Raw genomic sequence first — 18,191 nt, 5'->3', positions numbered from 1 at the left:
ACGTTTATATGCGTCTTCTCCTTTTGGTTATCTTGAGATCATCGTCTGAGCCTGCGTTATGATCTAGCTGCTCCCAGATTTCGTCATCATTTTGATCTTCGAGTGCCAGTTCCGCCTGGTCGCGGTCAAGGTTACTCAAACCATCATCTTCGATAAATAGCAAGCTGCTTATCTGCGTCCCAAGGTATACTTTGGCGAGTAAATTTCGCGTCTGAACATCAAAGACACGCAAGTAGCGGTCCAATCCGCCGGTGGCTACAACGTTTCTCAGTGGAGATCGAGCGATGCTATTTATGGCACCAGTATTACCTCCCTTGGAATATTTGCCCAAAATCTTTAAGGAAGGTTTATAAAAGGTTCCTGCCGAGGCTGACACTATGCGTTCTGCTTTGGCGTCGACCTTAAATAGCGATACACGAGCAACAAAGTTGTGCGAGTCTGCCACGATGACTTCATCTTCGTGATCTGTGGCAAATTGCAAGACTCTTATTGGTTTCTCACAAATCTTGTAGGACCCTATGGGCTCCTCTTCTAAGCTCGTGTCGTATAGTCTTATTTGGCCGTACCCTGTGGATGTTACCATCTTGAACCCCTTTTTGCCAGCATTTTTTTGGAACAAAATGCCGGTTATCCATACTGGAACATCTAAACCCAAGTGATCGGGCTCGACATTTTCTGCTTGAAAAACCACCTCGGGGGTCACCCTTGACCCGCTATTGAAGATTTTGGCTCCGTTCTTCATACGCTTCTTGTCGAAGAGTTTCACCACTTGAAGATCATTGCACTTGCCGCCATATGCAAAAATTCCTGGTTCGTAGGGATTTTGTACGAAAACGCTAATAGGCTGCGAATTCTTGCCCAGACGTCCCGGTAGTCTTAAGGATACAGGTATCTCAGATTCACCTCCTTCTATACTAAGCACAAACACTTCTGCGGAGTCAAGGGCGACCATTAAACACCCCAATGCCTCTAAGTGTATCAAAGAGACAGGATTGGAGCCCTCATCACACTTCAACTTATAAGTCTGAAGCGTGGCTCCATACTCGTGTGATTCGTCAGCAGATATGCTATAAAAATTCACGATTCCGCCCATTCGAGCAGTGACCAAAATGTCTTTCACAACTGTCATATGGGTTATTCTTGTTCTAACATTGGTGTAGTCTGATTGAGTCAAGATACTTCTTACGAGTTCGGGCTGAATTGCTTCTTTTGAGGAGGTATCGGTGCCCTCAGCACAAACCACTTCCTTTAAATTACCCGTTTCATCGGAAGATACAAGAAACTTCATTTGATGCAGTGATATGGAACGATTTATAGCGGTGAAAAAAAAGGTAACACTAGCACTGTAGATGCGCGATGATCATCATGATCCACCTACTCCTCATATTAAAGCGAGCCATGTACTGCGTCAAAAGAGCTTTCTTTCTTCTTTTCTAGAGGATCCCCTTTTTTTTTTTTTTTTTGTTAAGACAACATATACCGATTAATGTAAATAAAACTATATTGCTATGGGAAATCTGGCCGTTACCTTTTTTATATACAAAAAATTTAAAGTTATATCGAGCTTTCAAATCTTTTTTGCTAGACACTTGATGAAGGGTAAGCTTAAGAAGGACAACACCCTAACTCAAATTATAAAATGCTACATAACTCAATGACAATATAGAATACAGGATTTTTCTTTTGTTTATAGATCGACGAGTTCCTCCATTATCTACAAAGTGTGAATCTTTAAGTTCTGTTTCGAGATTGCTTTTCTTAAACCAAGGATCACGTGAGCAACGCTACTTTCAGGTACTTGTTTATGGTCTTTGCATATAAGACACTTTAAGAAAGTGAGGGCGTGTGGCGCAGTTGGTAGCGCGTTCGCTTCGCATGTGAAAGGTCTTCGGTTCAAATCCGGACTCGTCCACTTTTTTTTTTGAGCTTCAACAATTCCATCAGAGTTCAGTTATTTTCTTACTTCTAATCTTGCGCACTGTATTGATTTTGTGGCTTCAGTAACTTGTAAATATTCGCACCCTGCCAATCATGAAAAATATAGCTGTCAGTAGTAAGGACCTGCATGTAATGTAGGAGCTTCGCAGCGAGAAGAGCTCAAGCTAATAGAAAAAAAAAAGTGGAACTAAGGCAAGATCTATATATTATCGGAGAATTTACTACCATGTCTAGTGTAATCGGTATCACTTTCGGTAACACATCATCCTCGATTGCAGTTGCCACTCAGGATGGCAGAGTCGATGTGATCGCCAACCCTGATGGTGACAGAGCCATTCCCTCCGTTCTTTCGTACGTGGGAATCGATGAATACCACGGTGCTCAGGCCAGATCGCAACTAGTGAGAAACCCAAAGAACACCATCATTAACTTTAGAGACTACATTGGCAAGAAATACGACGAGGTTGACTTCTGGGCCTCTTCTGCTGGTGCTCAACCTATTAAGACTGCAGACGGTGGTATTGGATACAAGATTGCTAGAGAAGATGGTGACGAGATCGTCACAGTGGAGGAAGCTGTCACAAGACATTTCAAGCAATTGAGAAGCGCTGCTGAGGACTACCTTGGACGCAAAGTGGAAAAGGCTGTGTTGACGGTGCCCACTGACTTCTCAAAGCACCAGAAGGACTTGCTTAACAAATCGGTGGAGGCTGCTGGCTTGAAGGTCTTGCAGTTTATCAATGAGCCATCTGCTGCATTGCTTTCTCATTTGACTTCTTCAGGGGAAGAGGCTATGCTCAAGGACAAGCTTTATGTTGTCGCTGACTTCGGTGGTATCAGATCGGACGCCGCTGTGATCTCTGTGAGAGGCGGCATCATGACTATATTGGCTACTGTCCACAACCACAAGCTAGGTGGTGACGATTTGGATGATGCTCTCTCAGACCACTTCGCCAAGGAATTTCAGAAGAAGTTTAAGGCTGACGCTAAAGGCAGTGCCAGAAGCTTGGCCAAGTTAAAATCAGAGTCCATTGTCACCAAGAAGACTTTGTCCAACGTTCCAACATCGTCATTTTCGATTGAGTCTCTTGCTGACGGCTTTGATTTCTTGTCTAACATCAACAGATTGAGATTTGAATTGGCCGCCAGAAAGCCATTATCAGAAATGACTGCTTTCGTCGAGCTGGTAGTCCTGAAAGCCGGTTTGGAGCCTCTAGACATTGATGAGGTTCTTTTAGCCGGCGGATCATCCAACGTTGTTAAGTTAGCCTCCAACATTCAGTTTATTTTCCCAGAATCCATTACCGTGGTTGCCCCATCTTTGGACCCTAAGGCTGCCTACCCCGAAGAGTTGTCCACCAGAGGAGCTGCTTTGCAGGCTGCCTTAGTTGAGACTTTTGATGATGAGGAAATACACGAGTCTTTGCAGCCCATCGTTGTCAACACCCAGCATTTGGCCAAGCCAATTGGAATCAAGGACGCCGCTGGCAACTTTGTGCCAATTTTGGTTGCAGAGACAGCTTATCCAATCAAAAAATCTCTTGAGGTCACGAATGGCGATGCGTCCGATGTTGTCATTGAATTGTTCGAAGGTAAGAGAAACGTGAAGGAGACTGTTATAGAGCCTGCACCAAAGAGAGAAGAGGAGGAGGACTCTGAGGATGAATCTGACGAGGAGCCGGAGATCAATAGAGAAGTTGAATACCTAACCGGCGAGTTGTTGGCCAAGTTGGCTCTCACTGACTTGAAGCCAAATTCCAACTTGGAAGTGATCATCAACATCACTCAGAACGGTGTGTTGCATTTGTCCGGAAGAGAAGTGAAGCAAGGATCGACCGCAGTAAAGGGTGAAATAAAGGCGGCTGCTTAGAAGCATCTTTAATATAGAAATATAAACTAATGCTATAGTATCACATATGTACGATTACGGTAGTAGAGCTATTGGTGGGGTTTTTCTGCAGTCCGGGGAGAATTGTGGTACGCATGCCTTCAGTAGTTAAACAGATCTCCTGGTGAGTACAAGTTGTGAATGGACACCAACAAATACATTTAGCCATAATTATAATTCTGAAGGTTCTACTTAAAGTTGTATTTGGCTACATATCTCGACCATGCCCAAAAAAAAACAAGAAATGTCCCAGGTTTACAATCTGAACAACGAGTTCATTTTTGGGGAGAAAGGTGGTAAGGGAAAAAACCTCCTGTCTTTCCTCAAAAACCTCTCTTTAACCGGGAACTCTAACCTGCAGTTGCTGGCACTGCCTAGGAGGGCCGGAATTGAAGAAAGCGTTCTCGAAGCGAATAGCAACATTTATGGAAATTTGTCGTATGGCACTGCGAGGCAAGATCTAGGAGGCGGTGAAATAGGGCATAGACCATCAACAATGGGACAGAAGCCACGGTATAACCGTTCTCTGTCTCAGCAAGGAATGAGTACCCCACCATTGGATGGGACGGAAGACAAGACCAGTAGACTGTCGTCTCCTTTTTACTTGAGCAGGGCCGTCAGTGGATCGAGCAATCCATCAAGAAAAGGATACAGGAGACCAACATATACAGATTTAGACGATGATTGGGATGCAGTCATTGACGAAACAGAACCACGGGGAAAGCAGAAATCGTATCTGAGCGGTTCGCAGCAACCTGATGCATTCCTGAGGGAAAATGGCCACCAAAACAGCGATATTTTAATCAATACCCTTCATCCTGAGTTCCCAGTAAGCTCCGAGGTGGATCCTAATGCTGGCACAAACAGTCCGCGGGATCATGGTAATGAGTTAAGGTTAGAAGCTCAAATGAAGAGTCAAAATACCAAGTTCATGAAATTCAAGAGCATTCTTACCGAAGACGAAAGCAGCGTCAATATGCGACATCTCAAGAAGCTTTCGTGGAACGGTATACCTCGAGAATTAAGAGCGTTAACCTGGCAGATGCTATTAGGATATCTACCTACGAACAAGGCAAGACAAAGTTCTACCTTGAAACGCAAACGACAGGAGTATCTCGATGGCCTCCATGATGCAAACGTTGAGGCTCTTTTTGACGGTAAAGTCACCCCTAATAACGCATCAACGTCGCTGTTACCTGTTTCAAGTAATCGTGATAACAGTGCCAATAAAGATAAGCAACTTAATCATCAGATCAAGATCGATGTTAAAAGAACAAGTCCAACTATTAAGCTCTTTGGGTACGAGGCTACTCAGAAGTCGCTTCGAAAAGTCTTGTATTTATGGGCTATCCGACATCCAGCAAGTGGCTACGTTCAAGGTATTAATGACTTGTGTACTCCATTCTATCAGATCTTTTTGGGCCATTATCTTTGGCAGCTCCAACAACGAAAAGCCAGTAAATCAGGTCGGGGGCAAATTCCTAGTGCCCTCATTATTCCAGGAATGATTGATGAAGAAGGCGCAGATTCCTGTGAGAACGAGCTCCTTAACGATCCGATCTTGGATACATACACTTGGGAAACTTTTGATACAAACCGGCTTTCTTCGAGGGTAACCTCAATTATAGAGGCCGATACATTCTGGTGTCTCTCCAAACTATTAGATAATATAACGGACAACTACATTCATGAGCAGCCTGGTATTATACGTCAAGTTAATGATTTACGGAACCTTATTTCGAAGATCGATAATTCGCTACTCGAACACTTGGAATGTGAAGGCGTTGATTTTATTCAGTTTGCCTTTCGCTGGATGAACTGCTTGTTAATGAGAGAGCTTTCCATAGAACTTATTATACGGATGTGGGATACTTATCTAAGCGAGACGCCACTTGGATTCAATAACTTCCATGTCTATGTTTGCGCCGCGTTCCTCATCAAATTTGCAGGCGAACTTAAGCAAAGAGATTTTCAAGAGATCCTTTTATTTTTACAAAATCCCCCTACATCATCATGGACAGAGAAAGATGTCGAGCTCATGTTGAGTGAAGCTTTCATATGGCAAAGTCTTTATGAAAACGCTTCAGCACATCTTAAGTGAAAGCAAAGCTTGACTTCAACGACCAGCGGTGGTATGTATACAAAGGGCCTGACAGTGATAGCGACTTCTCTCGCATAATTTATTGGAGAGATGCCTGCGCATTAGTGAACATGAAGTTTCGACCGGGGTTGCCGTGATAACTGACAAAGCTAGTGGTGATAGTTTTTAAGTATTTGTAAGGAAGTCACTACAAATTTGGCTTCGTCTCTTCCCTTCAATATCACAAAATAGCATTGCAAACTCCCTTCATACTATCTAAGCTAATTCACTGCAATTAATAGGGCGATGCCCTAGAGATGCAGGAGTCAGCAGTCAATATAACCGCTAATTGAGTCCTTTGTCCTTTTTTCTACACATTCGCCGTCTAACTTAAAACAAAGCGTCTGCTTTATTTATACTCATAGCATCCACATAAGTAAATAACATCCTTTGAAGCATGGCTCAACCAGCGGGAAGAACTATTTTGGCGTCCACCATCGCCAAACAATATGTCAATGAGATCACCTCTCAAGTGAAAGCGCTCAACTTCAAACCCAAGTTGGTTGGTTTTTTAGCCAACGATGACTCTGCTGCTGAGATGTATGCTAATTGGTCGGCGAAAACATGTGAACTGATGGGTTTTGACTATGAGTTGAGAAGACGGGCAAAAAACGATCTTGAAAGTGCCTTAATCCAGGCTAACAATGATGATAGCGTTAACGGAATCATGGTGTACTTCCCAATCTTTGGAGACAAGCAGGATCAGTACCTCCAACAGCTCATATCGACAGAGAAGGACGTGGAAGGACTCAATTTCTTGTACTACCACAACTTGTACCACAATATCAGATTTTTGGACCCACCTACAAATGAGCAGAAGTCCATCTTGCCTTGCACGCCATTGGCCATGGTGAAGATATTGGAGTATTTGGGTGTCTACAACAAGCACCTTCATTACGGGAACAGGCTTTATGGCAAGAAGGTGTTGGTGGTCAATCGATCGGAGATCGTGGGAAGACCATTGGCTGCGCTTTTGGCCAATGACGGTGCTACTGTGTACTCTCTTGATATCAACAACATGCAGCAGTTTACTAGAGGAGACGATCTTCTGATGCAGAGACACAAGGTGATTGACTTAGACCAGAGCGAATACACTTTGGAAAAAGTTGCTCCGCAGTGTGACGTAATCATCACAGGTGTTCCATCAGAAAGCTACAAGTTTCCGACAGAGTTGGTGTCTAACGGAGCAGTGGTAATCAACTTTGCCAGTGCCAAAAACTTCAACGATGATGTGAAGCAAAAGGCCGGGCTCTACGTGCCATCAATTGGTAAAGTGACCATTGCCATGCTCCTAAGAAACTTGCTTCGTTTGATTAACAACAAGAAGATACGCACTGAGAAGGCCAAGGGTGAAACCGGTGCCACCGATTCTTCGACTTAGATCGGCGGCGCCGTTGATGATGCATGAATGAAATTTCTGTGGGGTATGGACGGAATTCAAAGTTGCCTGAATAGAGATCCGAGGGCGGCTCATGGTGCAATCCGGGGGGGTGAGCAGTCCTTTACTATGGGGAAAGGTGGATGCAAGCACATGACCACAGACCACGATCCTCATCCCGATGGCTGTCACGTGCAGTACGGGAGAACTCCGGTGGTTTATGGACCAACCTTTTGTTCCTCGCCTGTTGAACCATATATATCAGGGCCTGGCTCCTCTCAAGAGAAAATAAAAGGTTTTGCTACTTCCGGCTAATAATCCCGCATACTATAGAATATTGAGATACAATAATTCATACAATTTAGCTCTTGGCTACACAGTCTCTTTGATAGTATAGATCAACTCAATGAAGAGAACTCACCAGCCAATCGATACATTGGCGATAACCGAGTCACTAGGTTTGCAGACGTTCAGAAAAGATGGGCGTAGAGCGTGGACGAAGCAAGAAGACGCCAAGTTGGTGCAACGTTTGCACGAGCTTTACCCAGAAGAGACTTCACAAAAAAAGCTAGATGCCAAACACGTTAAGTGGGAATTGGTTGCTGAAGCATTCTCCGACAAATCACGTAAAGCCAAGGACTGTCGAAAACGATGGGTTTCATCTCTAGATCCAAACCTCCGACGGGGAAAATGGTCAGCAGAAGAAGATCAACAGCTTTTAAAAAGTTACAAGAAACATGGCCCGCTGTGGCAGCAAATTTCCATGGAAGTCGAAGGCAGAACAGAACACCAGTGTCTGAAAAGATACCTTGAAGTGCTCGATCCTGCTTTACGCAATCGTCTCAAACGCTGGACGCTCGAGGAGGACTTATTGCTCATTGAAAAGGTTAAGGAACACGGCACAAAATGGAGGACAATTGCAAGCGCATTTGACGCGAGGCCATCTCTTACGTGTCGAAATAGGTGGAGGAATCTTTTGACGTCTGTTGCTAGAGGAAGAGCTGATGGTGCTGTCATGGAAGCAATGGAGCTGGTGACAGGCGGCAATATTTCTGAAAAATTCACAGTAAAGGAAGAAAGTCCAGAGGATGAGCTGAAGTTTGGAATAGGCAGCGCTGATCAGCCAGGGCCTCTACACTCTTTAAACTCAGAACAGGGTATTGAAACCAAGGACATATCATTACAAGCACTGCAACCTGACAAGGAAGTCGAATGGCGGTATGCCATTGTCAGTCGCGACGAAACTAATGATAACGGCGGACCACTTGAACAGCTCCTTAAAAACGGAGGACAGATCAAGACTCAGGAGTTGGCTCAGTATCTCATCCAATACGCATCTGTATACAATATGAAGGTGACAGTGCATCAGCATATCCATCACCATTATGGGCTGTCATACGTCAACTCGCAGCATTCGAGAGATGAGGAACTACCGCAAGTCCCTCCTACCCCTGCAGTTCATGATTCTCGAAGAGATGGTGTTCGTGCGTTTGATCGTTTTCCCAGCTTGGAGCCAGAGACCCAGCTTCAGCGACTTCAGCATTTCAATTACCTCCCGCCTCTAACGGAAGTGCCAAAACTAAATTCTTCAGCCTCTTCCCCTTCGTCAAGCAAAGATGGTAACACTCATCATCATCATCACCACCATCACCATCATATTCACGACTCAAAAGATGGCATCCTGAACAATCATCATATCCTGAACAATCATCATACCATGAACAATCACCATACCCTGAACAATCATAGGCGAGAGGTCAACAACGGGCTCGTTTCCCTCGCAGATGAAGCACAAGCAAAGGAGTCTGATCTCCTCAAGCTACTTGGCCGCGCTGATAGCCGGGCTAATGGCGTGAGATCAAGCAATGGTAGTCATAACGGGAGACATCAAATGAATGGAAGCAAATCCAATTTGCTTTCGCCGCTGGCACATGACATGCAATTAATCTCAGATGCTGCCGAGGCTGACAAAATAATCAAGAAGCGGTCACTTGAGAACTTCGACGGTCAAAGGAAGAAGATGAATTACGATATCCCTGAGGAAGAAGGAGATGAGGGCCTCGATTTCTTTGAAACCATGCGCAATCTTAGTGCACCTTACGAACCTACAAGAGGTCATCACGAGCGCAGGTCGCTGAATGAACATGGACGTAAGCGCAGAGGCTCAGGAAGTAGGAACGGCAGCTTCAGTGGAAGCCGAAATGACAATCAGCCCGTATCTCAACATCACCCACTTCACTACTCGCAAAGCTCGCTCACTCCAGCACCTGAGCCAGTTCCTGTTGAGGAGGAAGAAGAGGACCTTCTTGATGTATATGGGCTTTTTTACAACTCGCATCCGAAAGAATCTTCAGTTGAAGCCGCGAACCAAGTGGCCACTCAACCGCTGACAGGCCTAATTGAGTTGACGAACCCCTTTGCATTTCCATTCAATCCTTCATAAGATGACAAGGGACTGTGGATGGTTACTCCATTATCATTTTAAATTTCGTTCATTCAATATTTAAAGCTAATGCATTTCGTCATTCCTTTTTAGTTTTTCTCTGCCCCTGAACATACAATCGAATGCCGACAAGTGGACGGAATCGAAAGCTTCCTCGAAGTAGTGGCTGCCTCCACATGTAAGTGCTGTGCACGATGTTTTACTCACTCATCAGCAGTCAAGTTGACAATTATCTATAGAGTTTTCTATTCCTCACTTGATATGCTGAGCTGCATAGCTAGCTTGCGTCGAAGTGAAGCTTCTGCTGGTGGTTCTTGTCTCTTGTGAGTCCCTTTTTAAAGCATCTCTCTTTTTCTTCACAGTGTAGAATCTTCTCCACCTACCCTCATCACGAGCAAAATCGTGTAACTTCATCAACCAAATTTGCTGAGCTTCGTCCTTCGGGCACTTGTTTTGACGAACATCGCTGAGCAAACTCATGAGGTACTCAAACTCGCCCGGTTTCCACCTTAAATTTATCAAAATCCTCCCGTAATGCGCCGTTAGCACCCTGCCATCGGAACAGAATACAGCTGACTTGACATCTCGAGGGAGATAAAAATTGAAGATGTTGCAACACCCTTCACACATCGCCACTTTGTTGCTATCAAGAAGTATTCTGTTATATCTATTGAACACGTCAAGAGAGCTTACTTGAGACTGATGCAATGCCAAAAATAGCCCAATCTCTTTCCATTTTCGTCGACTCTCACCAGTTCCCTTTCTTCGTCTCCGGTGTTATATACGTCAAATCGGGCACAGGTTGCATTGCGGAGCCGATAGAAGGAATCAGAAGTCACAAGTCTCTACAGACAACCATCATGAAAGAACCATAGCTGATGTTGTGATTGTTGTGATTTGAATCAGCGGCGTCTTCAAAAAGCATCTACAAAATAACCAACATTCGTGATATCCTCCACGAATTTCTCTCAATGGCTGCCCTTCCGAGCGAGTCTGAGCGAAAAGGACGCAGGCGAAGCCTTACTTAAGCAGCACACATACGTCAATCACGAGAGAGGCTCTGTCTGGAGGATTCGTTGGCGGAAGACAACAAGGTATGCCGTAAACGGCAACAGCGTGAAGAAAAAGCCTGACGTTTTCCATCAGACACAATCCATTGCACTTTACTGCTTGTAATAATTCTTTTAAAGTAATCTTCGAATGTGCTTACATCAGTGATAACTCTGGCACTTGCACTTCTCCACATCGCACTCCGGAGTACTGATCACTTTCTCTACTGGGAGGTTTCTTTAAGGTGCTGAGATTTTCTCAATGCCAGTTTTATTAAAAAAATTCGAAAACTAGCAACTCCACGTCGTAAAAGCTTCCCTCTTCAAATCCCCCCTTGTCGTCAATTGCTTGTAACTACCCTTCTCCTCGGTACCTTTTCTTGGTGCACTAATTTATCACTGCGCACTAAGATCATTCTCTCCCAGCCTTTGATCTCACCAGCCTCAAATCGGTACAACAGAGCTTACCCCACGCTCGTCCTTCACTTCGAACCAACCATATATGCTATACCACCATGTATCTGGTGAAGAATGGCAGAAAACCGCCACCTGAGCTCCATGCTGGACTGGGAATACACCATTCTACGGCATCAGCTTCAGGCACAGTTACGGGACAAGTGGTGGTTGATCGAGGCGCCACCTCCCTGGAGCCTCCAGTCGGGCCTGCCCTAATGCGTCCCGGGTCTGAACTAAGAAATGTGTTGTCAAAAGACGAGTGCCGTAAGATTATACATGCGGAGCTAAAGGCTCTAAAGACTGACACAAGTCTATGTGGCTCGGTGTTTGATCTTATCGACCATTGCTCTGTCTTGTTGGAGGAATTGCAGCAGACCCCGAGCCGATCGGCGAGGCTCAAGACGTATATCCGGGCGTATCTAATCTATAACTACTCGATCAACTCGTTTATCATGCTACATTTTGGCGGCTTCGACTTCTTTGTTAAGAAACACTACAGCGACTTTATCATATACCTCAACTTGTACAACTTTTTCCGAACAGACGGTATCTTTGACGCTAACAAGTTCGACGTAAAGCTTGCGGATTTGCGGAGATATATGGATGAGTACCTTGTGGAGAAGGAACTCTTGACTTTTAAGATTGACCACTTGTACGGATGGCTAGATGACTATATCGAGTATCTTAAGCACAAGGATGCAGACGAAGAAGGCGGTGACGAAGAAGAGGATGAATACAATGAGCAAGAGCAGCATGATCAAACTATCACATCATCGACTGTTTCAAGACCATACTATCAAACTGAATCCGCAAATCAGTTCGATTTGGCCGGTATAGTCAAAAATGGTGAGACTACGTCATCTGTTGATAAAGAAATCTCTGATTTCACTCATCGGTTCCCGGAAGTGTCCAGTGATCAATACCCTCAGTCTAGCGCTCCATATCCGGTATCATCTTCTGCGCTGCAGCTACCAGAACCATCTTTCCATAATGATCATCATCCAAAGCGTCATACAAGAAACAGCTACATGACTCAACCTTCGTTACCGACGTCATCGCAACCGGTGCCGAACTCTCACTCAGCTGAGGTACTGACGCCACCAAAGCGTATTACTCATCCATCTTCAAGACAGAATCAAGTTAGCTCAGCCTCTTCTTATATTGCTGCCAATTCGAACAATCCTTCACTTGTTTATGGCAATAATGGAAATGGCTTTTACCAAGCAAATATGTCTTACGACCTCATTCTGCAACCACATCAACGTTGGAACTCGCAGCCGCAGTATAAAGCTTCATATATGAACGGAACTCATAGCATGCAACAGTACATGCAACAATCTCATCCATATGGTAATCAACCACCGCAATACATCAATGGTCAATATAGAACACCTTATAGTGGTGCTAACCTAGTTCCATACAAGGCTCAAACAACTATGAATTTGCTGGTCATGGAGGAGAACTATAAAGCCAAACAAATCGAACGCCAACAGAAGAATGAATGGCTACGATCTCTATCAATTTGTGGACTCAAAAATCTTGGTTCATCATGTTACATCAATCTGACCATACAAGTTTTGTTTTCAGTAAGCCGGATTGTGACGCTATTCTCAAAAAGGTCAAGTAATACGACGCTAGCAAAAGCCATGAGTCTTGCTAAGGGCCTGACAAAGTTAACAGAAGCTATAGTGGGGCTTTTGAGCACTTTCCAATCTCTGGGTGGGTCTGTGATCTCCCCAACAAGATTTATGAGAATAGTCTCTCTGCTAAAGCCAGACTTCAACATCCCATTTGAACAGCAAGATGCTCAAGAGTTCCTTTTATTCATTATAGATAAGGTCCATGAAGAATTAGCTCGTGAACCGACTACAGGTATGCTAGAAATCGACTACGCCCACCGGTGGGGAGTCGACGTTACACCAATGGAGAAGGAGGAATATTTGAAGTGGTATCGTGCGCTCATGAAGGCAGAAGGCGTTTCACCCATGAATGATTTGTGTCAGGGGCACGTACGCAGTCAATTGATATGCAATGATTGTCACTGTACGTCGAATAGTTATTCCTCCTTCTCGATGCTATCACTTCCAATACCCAACACTGGCATGCCTACGGTTGATTTAGTGGAATGTCTTAGATACTACACGCAAGATGAAGTGTTGAGTGGTGAGAATGCTTGGAAATGTCCCCGGTGTAATAAGACCGAGGGGGGTGGTAATCCTATGGATGTCGTATTTCAGCAGAAGCGGTCATTCAATCCATGGAAGAACAAGAGCCCTGCCAAAAAATCATCTAAAGCGCAAACAAATGAGAAGCCTAATGGTGGTCCAGTATCCATCAAGAAGTTGAGCATCATCAAGTTGCCACCCGTACTCTTCATTCATTTATCACGATTCTCAATGTTCAGTGTCACTGACAAGCTCAACGCTGTGATTCTGTATCCTTTGAGGCTTAAATTCAACCATCAAACGAATGATGTGCATTACAGCTTGACTGGAATCATCAACCATTTCGGAACTCTTAAAAGCGGACATTATACAGCACTTGTGAACAAATCAAAAGATAGCTCAGATAGGCTTGTACTTCCCGAATGGTGCTACTTCGATGATGAAAATTTTAGAGTGAACATTGCACACGGAGACGTCACGTCCGAAAAGAATAACCGAGTGCATTCTTCGAACGTATATGTGTTATGCTATGAGCGACAATGATGAATTTGGCAATTAGCTTACTCATCCTCGTCTGAATCGTTGTCAAATGCCGCCGGTGTGATCTTCCTCGCTTTAGAGAGTCCCTTGAGTGATAAACTGACTGGTTTTGCCACATTCGCTTTTGAAGACTGGGAACTTGCATCGCTGATATCATTATTTATTGAAGAAGGCGTGCTCAGCAACTCCTTCCCTTTCGCAATTTGCATCTGGATGAAGTTGTTGGCTCTATACTCATCGGATATGAGGTCCTTCTCCCTCGACTCTTTGGTATTCAATTTCAGATGATCTATTAGGCTTATTAAGAGATTGAATTCATCGTCCGCGTCTTCTGGTACCTCTACTCGAGCTTTCCCTGTTCGCCCTAGATATTTAATAAAACTCGTGAGCGTATTCCATCGTGTAGCGTTCATGTGAACATGGTTTTTATCGTTGAGAATGTACTCCTGATAAAACTTATTGGCGTTGATCTTCTTTGTGCCATGATTGATTCGTAGAAGTTTTAGGAAATCTCCCTCAAACTGACTCAGATACTGTTCGACAACAGACCTAGCCTTCCCATCCTTACTCAAGTTAGAAATGCGTCCCGTGTGCGAAGGTGACAGTAGGTGATTCTTAAACCCATTGGCGTCTCTGCATTGTTTTTCGCAAATTTGGCAGTAATATCGTAGTTTTTGCAAGCCTGAAGCTTTGAGCTGCTTCGACTGGTACTTAGCTGTTCCAAAGTCAGCTTTTCCCATAGTGCTAGATAGAAAGTTTAGAAGATGATCATCAAGTGAGCACTTCCAGACACAGGAAACAAGCTTTACAGTATCTATTCATGTTACCAACAGCATTCAGGATTGGCGCCAGAAGCTCAATCCAGACACATTATCCACTCCGAAGCCTCGTTCGATGTCGTTTTTATTCAGGGCCTCCACTTAAGTCGTATCATGGATTAAAGAGTCCTCTCTCGTTGATATGGGCTCGCTCACCTTCACAGTTAAAGGTCTTCACCGGTGTCTTGGCCACTGGGTTGGCTATAGCAAATCTACATCCTAGTACGATCGTCACTCTAGGTCCTCCCTTGGGTGTGCTATCGTGGTATTCAAGAAAGTGGTATGAGAAAGAGGAATATACTAGACTGGTGAATGAGATTCTACCCTCGTCTCTGGAGGATTTCGAGAGACCTGACCAGAGGATCAGCTTGGCTCGCTACGATGAAACCGACGTTGATACCGCCATAAAAGGTTTTGATGATGAGTTTCTGTATTTCAAGAAACAGATCCTAGAGATAGTCGAGCAAAGAATAGTTGACTATATAGCTGTTACCGCTGCGGAGGCTAAACACATCTCTGAAGTACTTCGACCACTCGTGGACGAAAATAAACAGGTTGTTGTGCATCTAGGCCAGGACTTGGAGACGTTTGTCACGACGAGGGCTGAAGTTCTGGCCGTCTCTGATGACACGATCGTGAATTTCACCAAGCTTTCCGTGCCATACTACGACTCCAAAAACGCTCACACCAGAAAACGCTTGGGCACAGTCGAGGTCAGCTTACTTGAGATCCCTTCAGAAAATCAAAGCTTTCAGGATTATAGAATAAGTGTGAGACTTGTCCAAAACAAAATTATCGGAGGTGCCACCGAGCGAATAGGAGCTCTTCCTGGGCACAATGTTCAAAAAAGTCTGTTTTGTAAATAGAATGCACTAGAATGAGCGCCTCTCGCCATAGTAGTTACGCTGGAAGTCGTCGAATCGGCCCCACTGGTAGCAGTTGGACGTCTCTTTGAGATGCTCAAGTTCAGGCATCCACTGTTGAATGTCGTGCACTCTTTTAGCTGTGTTGGGATGTGTCGACAAAAACTCCTGGAGCATACCACCTCTGGGCATTGCAGCCGACAGTTTTTCCCATGACTCCATTCTATTCCAGAAATTGACCGCCTCACGTACATTGAAACACGAACGAGCCATTAGTTCGCAGCCAATGCGGTCAGCTTCGGACTCCATTTCTCGAGAAGAAGGCATTTGAAGCAAGCCTGCAATTAGCAAATCGTTGAACCAGGAAATCCCCGTTGCTGCGTAGAGCATGGTCGAGAGCGCAATGTAGAATGGCTGCTTACTGAGTTGTTCGGAAGAATGGTGGGCCAATTGGTGAGAAAGCTCATGAGAGAGCACGGTAGCTAGACCGTCCTCGTTCTTGCAAATGGGGAAAATCGATGAAAAAATGAAGATCTTGCCATTGGGCAAAATGAAGGCGTTGGGAGGCTCCTTCCGAGCATCTCTCACCTGGATGATGTTGATGGACCATTGCAAGCTCTTTAGATGCGCAGCCTGCTTGGGGTCTGAAGTGTTGTCAATGGCGCTTGCAAGAAGTCTATTCATGATGCTTCTGATTTGCCTATACAGCGGGTCTGACGAAGGCACGATCTGGCCTCGGTATTGTGAGATGATCAGTGAATATGAGTAGTCACCAATCTTCTTCTCCATCCAGTAGGGCACCCAGAGAAATCGATACCGATGAGTGAACGGAGCCTCATCCAAGTTGTATAGATAGAAGCCGATGCAGCCACCCATAAAATACTGGAAGCGGCGGTTATATAAGATATCGTGAATGGAGAACAGTGACTTTGACTTGTTGTCAAAGCTTTTGTATGTTGCGTAGTTGCGATGAAAGAAGGCTCTTTGCTGGAACCGCATTTTGGCCGAAGATCTGGCCCCCAGCAGCCAAAATGGGGAGGCACTAGACTTCAAGAAGTGGAACATGACTGAGGTGTGTAAGTGTAGATGGCAAGAGTCGCGAAGTGATACCTAGGTGGTAGGATCATGAAACTCATAAAAAAAATGTCGGTGCTATTGTGCTTTACATTAGATTTTGCTTCTACATTTAGCTGACGGGATGCCAATATATTAAAGCTAAAGTGAGCAACCAGCACTCACTTGAATACCACATCTGGCTCTTCTTCGTCGACCTTGTCGGTGGCAACGTTGTTGTCGAAGTTGCCCTCAAAATTATTCATTGCGGCGGTTGGTTTGACCAAACGCGACGTGGGCTGCATAGCTTGGTCCTCAGTGACAATAGCTGGTATCGTCTTTGAGCCACCGTTGCTACATGGAGTCGCCTGGGCCCGCTGGTGGTAAACATGTTTCTGACGAGGAAGGCCGCTAACGCTCTCTTCGTAGTCATCATGCAAGTCGGGAACTTGCACAACATAGCTCTCGTTTATGGCATCGTTTTGGAACAAGTCTTTTGTCACGAGCTCAGTGCTCGAGTTGTTTGAAGTTATAGGGATAGCTGGCCGCTTCGTTATAGTTGTAGCTCGCGAAGGAAGCTTATCAAAGAGCTGCGAGTGATGAAGTTGTTTTGCAAGGTTGTCAAGCGAACGATTGTTGTCTCTATTTGTCTGGTTGAGGGGGCTCCCATTGGGCGCTGTGCCACCTATTAGACTTGTATTGCTGCTACTGCTAGCAGAAGATCTAGCATCGTGACTCACTGCTGGAGGAGGTTGCGTCAAGTCACTCAAGTCGCCGGCAGTGGAGTTATGCGACTGAAGGATGGGGATGAAGGTGTCATAGAAGTCGTACGACGAGGGGGTCTTCAGATGCGCCTGTGGAGGGCCATGAGGAGTTCCGTTAGGAAATCTGGAGCTGTTGCCGTTACCGTTGAGCACACTAGGAGGAGGGGTGAAGAAACTGGATTTTTTTCTCTCGCTGACAGTGTTGCTCGTTGTCGATCCTCTCGACAGAGAAATGTTGTCCTCGTGCACGTCTAAATCTGTGGAGGAGACTTGTTTTTCGTGGGCGGTGGCCGTGTCTGAACCTTCCTTTTTTTCATAATTGCTGGCGGGTTTATGCAACGCATCCTGAAATTGGTTGAAAGAGTTATCATCTTTGAGCTCGTTGTCAATATCCTTTTCCAAGTTGTCTTCTCCCCTCTGGCGTTTTCTGTTTCTAATCCATAAAGCGAGGCAAAGCATGAGAACGATGAAACAAGGGAGTCCAACGGAGAGACCCACTGCCAAGGAGTTATCGTAGGCCATGAGTGTGTATGCGGGATAAGCAAATAAGGGTGGGAGTTCTGCAGCAATAGAGAACGTGGGAAGCAGAATAGTATCTAGCGAGAGAACAATAAAGTGGGATCCATCAAAAGAACACGGCCAAAACTGAAGGGGATTGAATGAATATGGGGTGGGAGCGAAGTAGCCGTCAAAAGG

General features: G+C 44.9%; 10 protein-coding genes and 1 non-coding gene across 11 annotated transcripts; 7 read left to right on the top strand and 4 right to left on the bottom strand. All coding sequences in view use genetic code 12, as the record gives it.

The window, feature by feature from the left end:
* Window positions 1-4: 4 nt before the first annotated feature.
* On the bottom strand, window positions 5-1,288 carry NSA1 (ribosome biosynthesis protein NSA1; the record flags this gene model as incomplete). Its single annotated transcript, XM_029036248.1, has 1 exon — window positions 5-1,288. One exon carries the CDS (start codon window positions 1,286-1,288, stop codon window positions 5-7), a length of 1,284 nt encoding a protein of 427 aa, XP_028889139.1.
* A 551-nt stretch (window positions 1,289-1,839) lies between these two features.
* On the top strand, window positions 1,840-1,912 carry CJI96_0005247. The gene has a single exon. It is a non-coding gene; the product is annotated as a tRNA-Ala (tRNA).
* A 252-nt stretch (window positions 1,913-2,164) lies between these two features.
* SSZ1 (Ssz1p) lies at window positions 2,165-3,808 on the top strand (the record flags this gene model as incomplete). Its single annotated transcript, XM_029036247.2, has 1 exon — window positions 2,165-3,808. The coding sequence occupies one exon, from the start codon at window positions 2,165-2,167 to the stop codon at window positions 3,806-3,808; it is 1,644 nt and encodes a 547-aa protein (XP_028889138.2).
* Window positions 3,809-4,322: 514 nt separating this feature from the next.
* On the top strand, window positions 4,323-5,927 carry GYP1 (GTPase-activating protein GYP1; the record flags this gene model as incomplete). The annotated part of the gene is made up of 1 exon (XM_029036246.2): window positions 4,323-5,927. The coding sequence occupies one exon, from the start codon at window positions 4,323-4,325 to the stop codon at window positions 5,925-5,927; it is 1,605 nt and encodes a 534-aa protein (XP_028889137.1).
* A 436-nt stretch (window positions 5,928-6,363) lies between these two features.
* On the top strand, window positions 6,364-7,347 carry CJI96_0005244 (methylenetetrahydrofolate dehydrogenase (NAD(+)); the record flags this gene model as incomplete). The annotated part of the gene is made up of 1 exon (XM_029036245.2): window positions 6,364-7,347. One exon carries the CDS (start codon window positions 6,364-6,366, stop codon window positions 7,345-7,347), a length of 984 nt encoding a protein of 327 aa, XP_028889136.2.
* Window positions 7,348-7,750: 403 nt separating this feature from the next.
* BAS1 (Myb-related transcription factor BAS1) lies at window positions 7,751-9,787 on the top strand (the record flags this gene model as incomplete). Its single annotated transcript, XM_029036244.2, has 1 exon — window positions 7,751-9,787. One exon carries the CDS (start codon window positions 7,751-7,753, stop codon window positions 9,785-9,787), a length of 2,037 nt encoding a protein of 678 aa, XP_028889135.2.
* A 1,564-nt stretch (window positions 9,788-11,351) lies between these two features.
* Window positions 11,352-14,000, top strand: CJI96_0005242 (ubiquitin-specific protease; the record flags this gene model as incomplete). The annotated part of the gene is made up of 1 exon (XM_029036242.2): window positions 11,352-14,000. The coding sequence occupies one exon, from the start codon at window positions 11,352-11,354 to the stop codon at window positions 13,998-14,000; it is 2,649 nt and encodes an 882-aa protein (XP_028889133.2).
* Window positions 14,001-14,017: 17 nt separating this feature from the next.
* CJI96_0005241 (uncharacterized protein) lies at window positions 14,018-14,737 on the bottom strand (the record flags this gene model as incomplete). Its single annotated transcript, XM_029036241.1, has 1 exon — window positions 14,018-14,737. One exon carries the CDS (start codon window positions 14,735-14,737, stop codon window positions 14,018-14,020), a length of 720 nt encoding a protein of 239 aa, XP_028889132.1.
* An 80-nt stretch (window positions 14,738-14,817) lies between these two features.
* Window positions 14,818-15,681, top strand: GOA1 (Goa1p; the record flags this gene model as incomplete). Its single annotated transcript, XM_029036240.2, has 1 exon — window positions 14,818-15,681. One exon carries the CDS (start codon window positions 14,818-14,820, stop codon window positions 15,679-15,681), a length of 864 nt encoding a protein of 287 aa, XP_028889131.1.
* Window positions 15,682-15,687: 6 nt separating this feature from the next.
* On the bottom strand, window positions 15,688-16,677 carry CJI96_0005239 (metalloendopeptidase; the record flags this gene model as incomplete). The annotated part of the gene is made up of 1 exon (XM_029036239.2): window positions 15,688-16,677. One exon carries the CDS (start codon window positions 16,675-16,677, stop codon window positions 15,688-15,690), a length of 990 nt encoding a protein of 329 aa, XP_028889130.2.
* Window positions 16,678-16,913: 236 nt separating this feature from the next.
* CJI96_0005238 (uncharacterized protein) lies at window positions 16,914-18,017 on the bottom strand (the record flags this gene model as incomplete). Its single annotated transcript, XM_029036238.2, has 1 exon — window positions 16,914-18,017. The coding sequence occupies one exon, from the start codon at window positions 18,015-18,017 to the stop codon at window positions 16,914-16,916; it is 1,104 nt and encodes a 367-aa protein (XP_028889129.2).
* Window positions 18,018-18,191: the final 174 nt, after the last annotated feature.

Source organism: Candidozyma auris, chromosome 7, assembly GCF_003013715.1.
Source record: "Candidozyma auris chromosome 7, complete sequence".
Classification (NCBI taxonomy): domain Eukaryota; kingdom Fungi; phylum Ascomycota; class Pichiomycetes; order Serinales; family Metschnikowiaceae; genus Candidozyma; species Candidozyma auris.
Note: the sequence above shows the minus strand (reverse complement) of the source record. Positions and strands in the feature narration are given on the sequence as shown.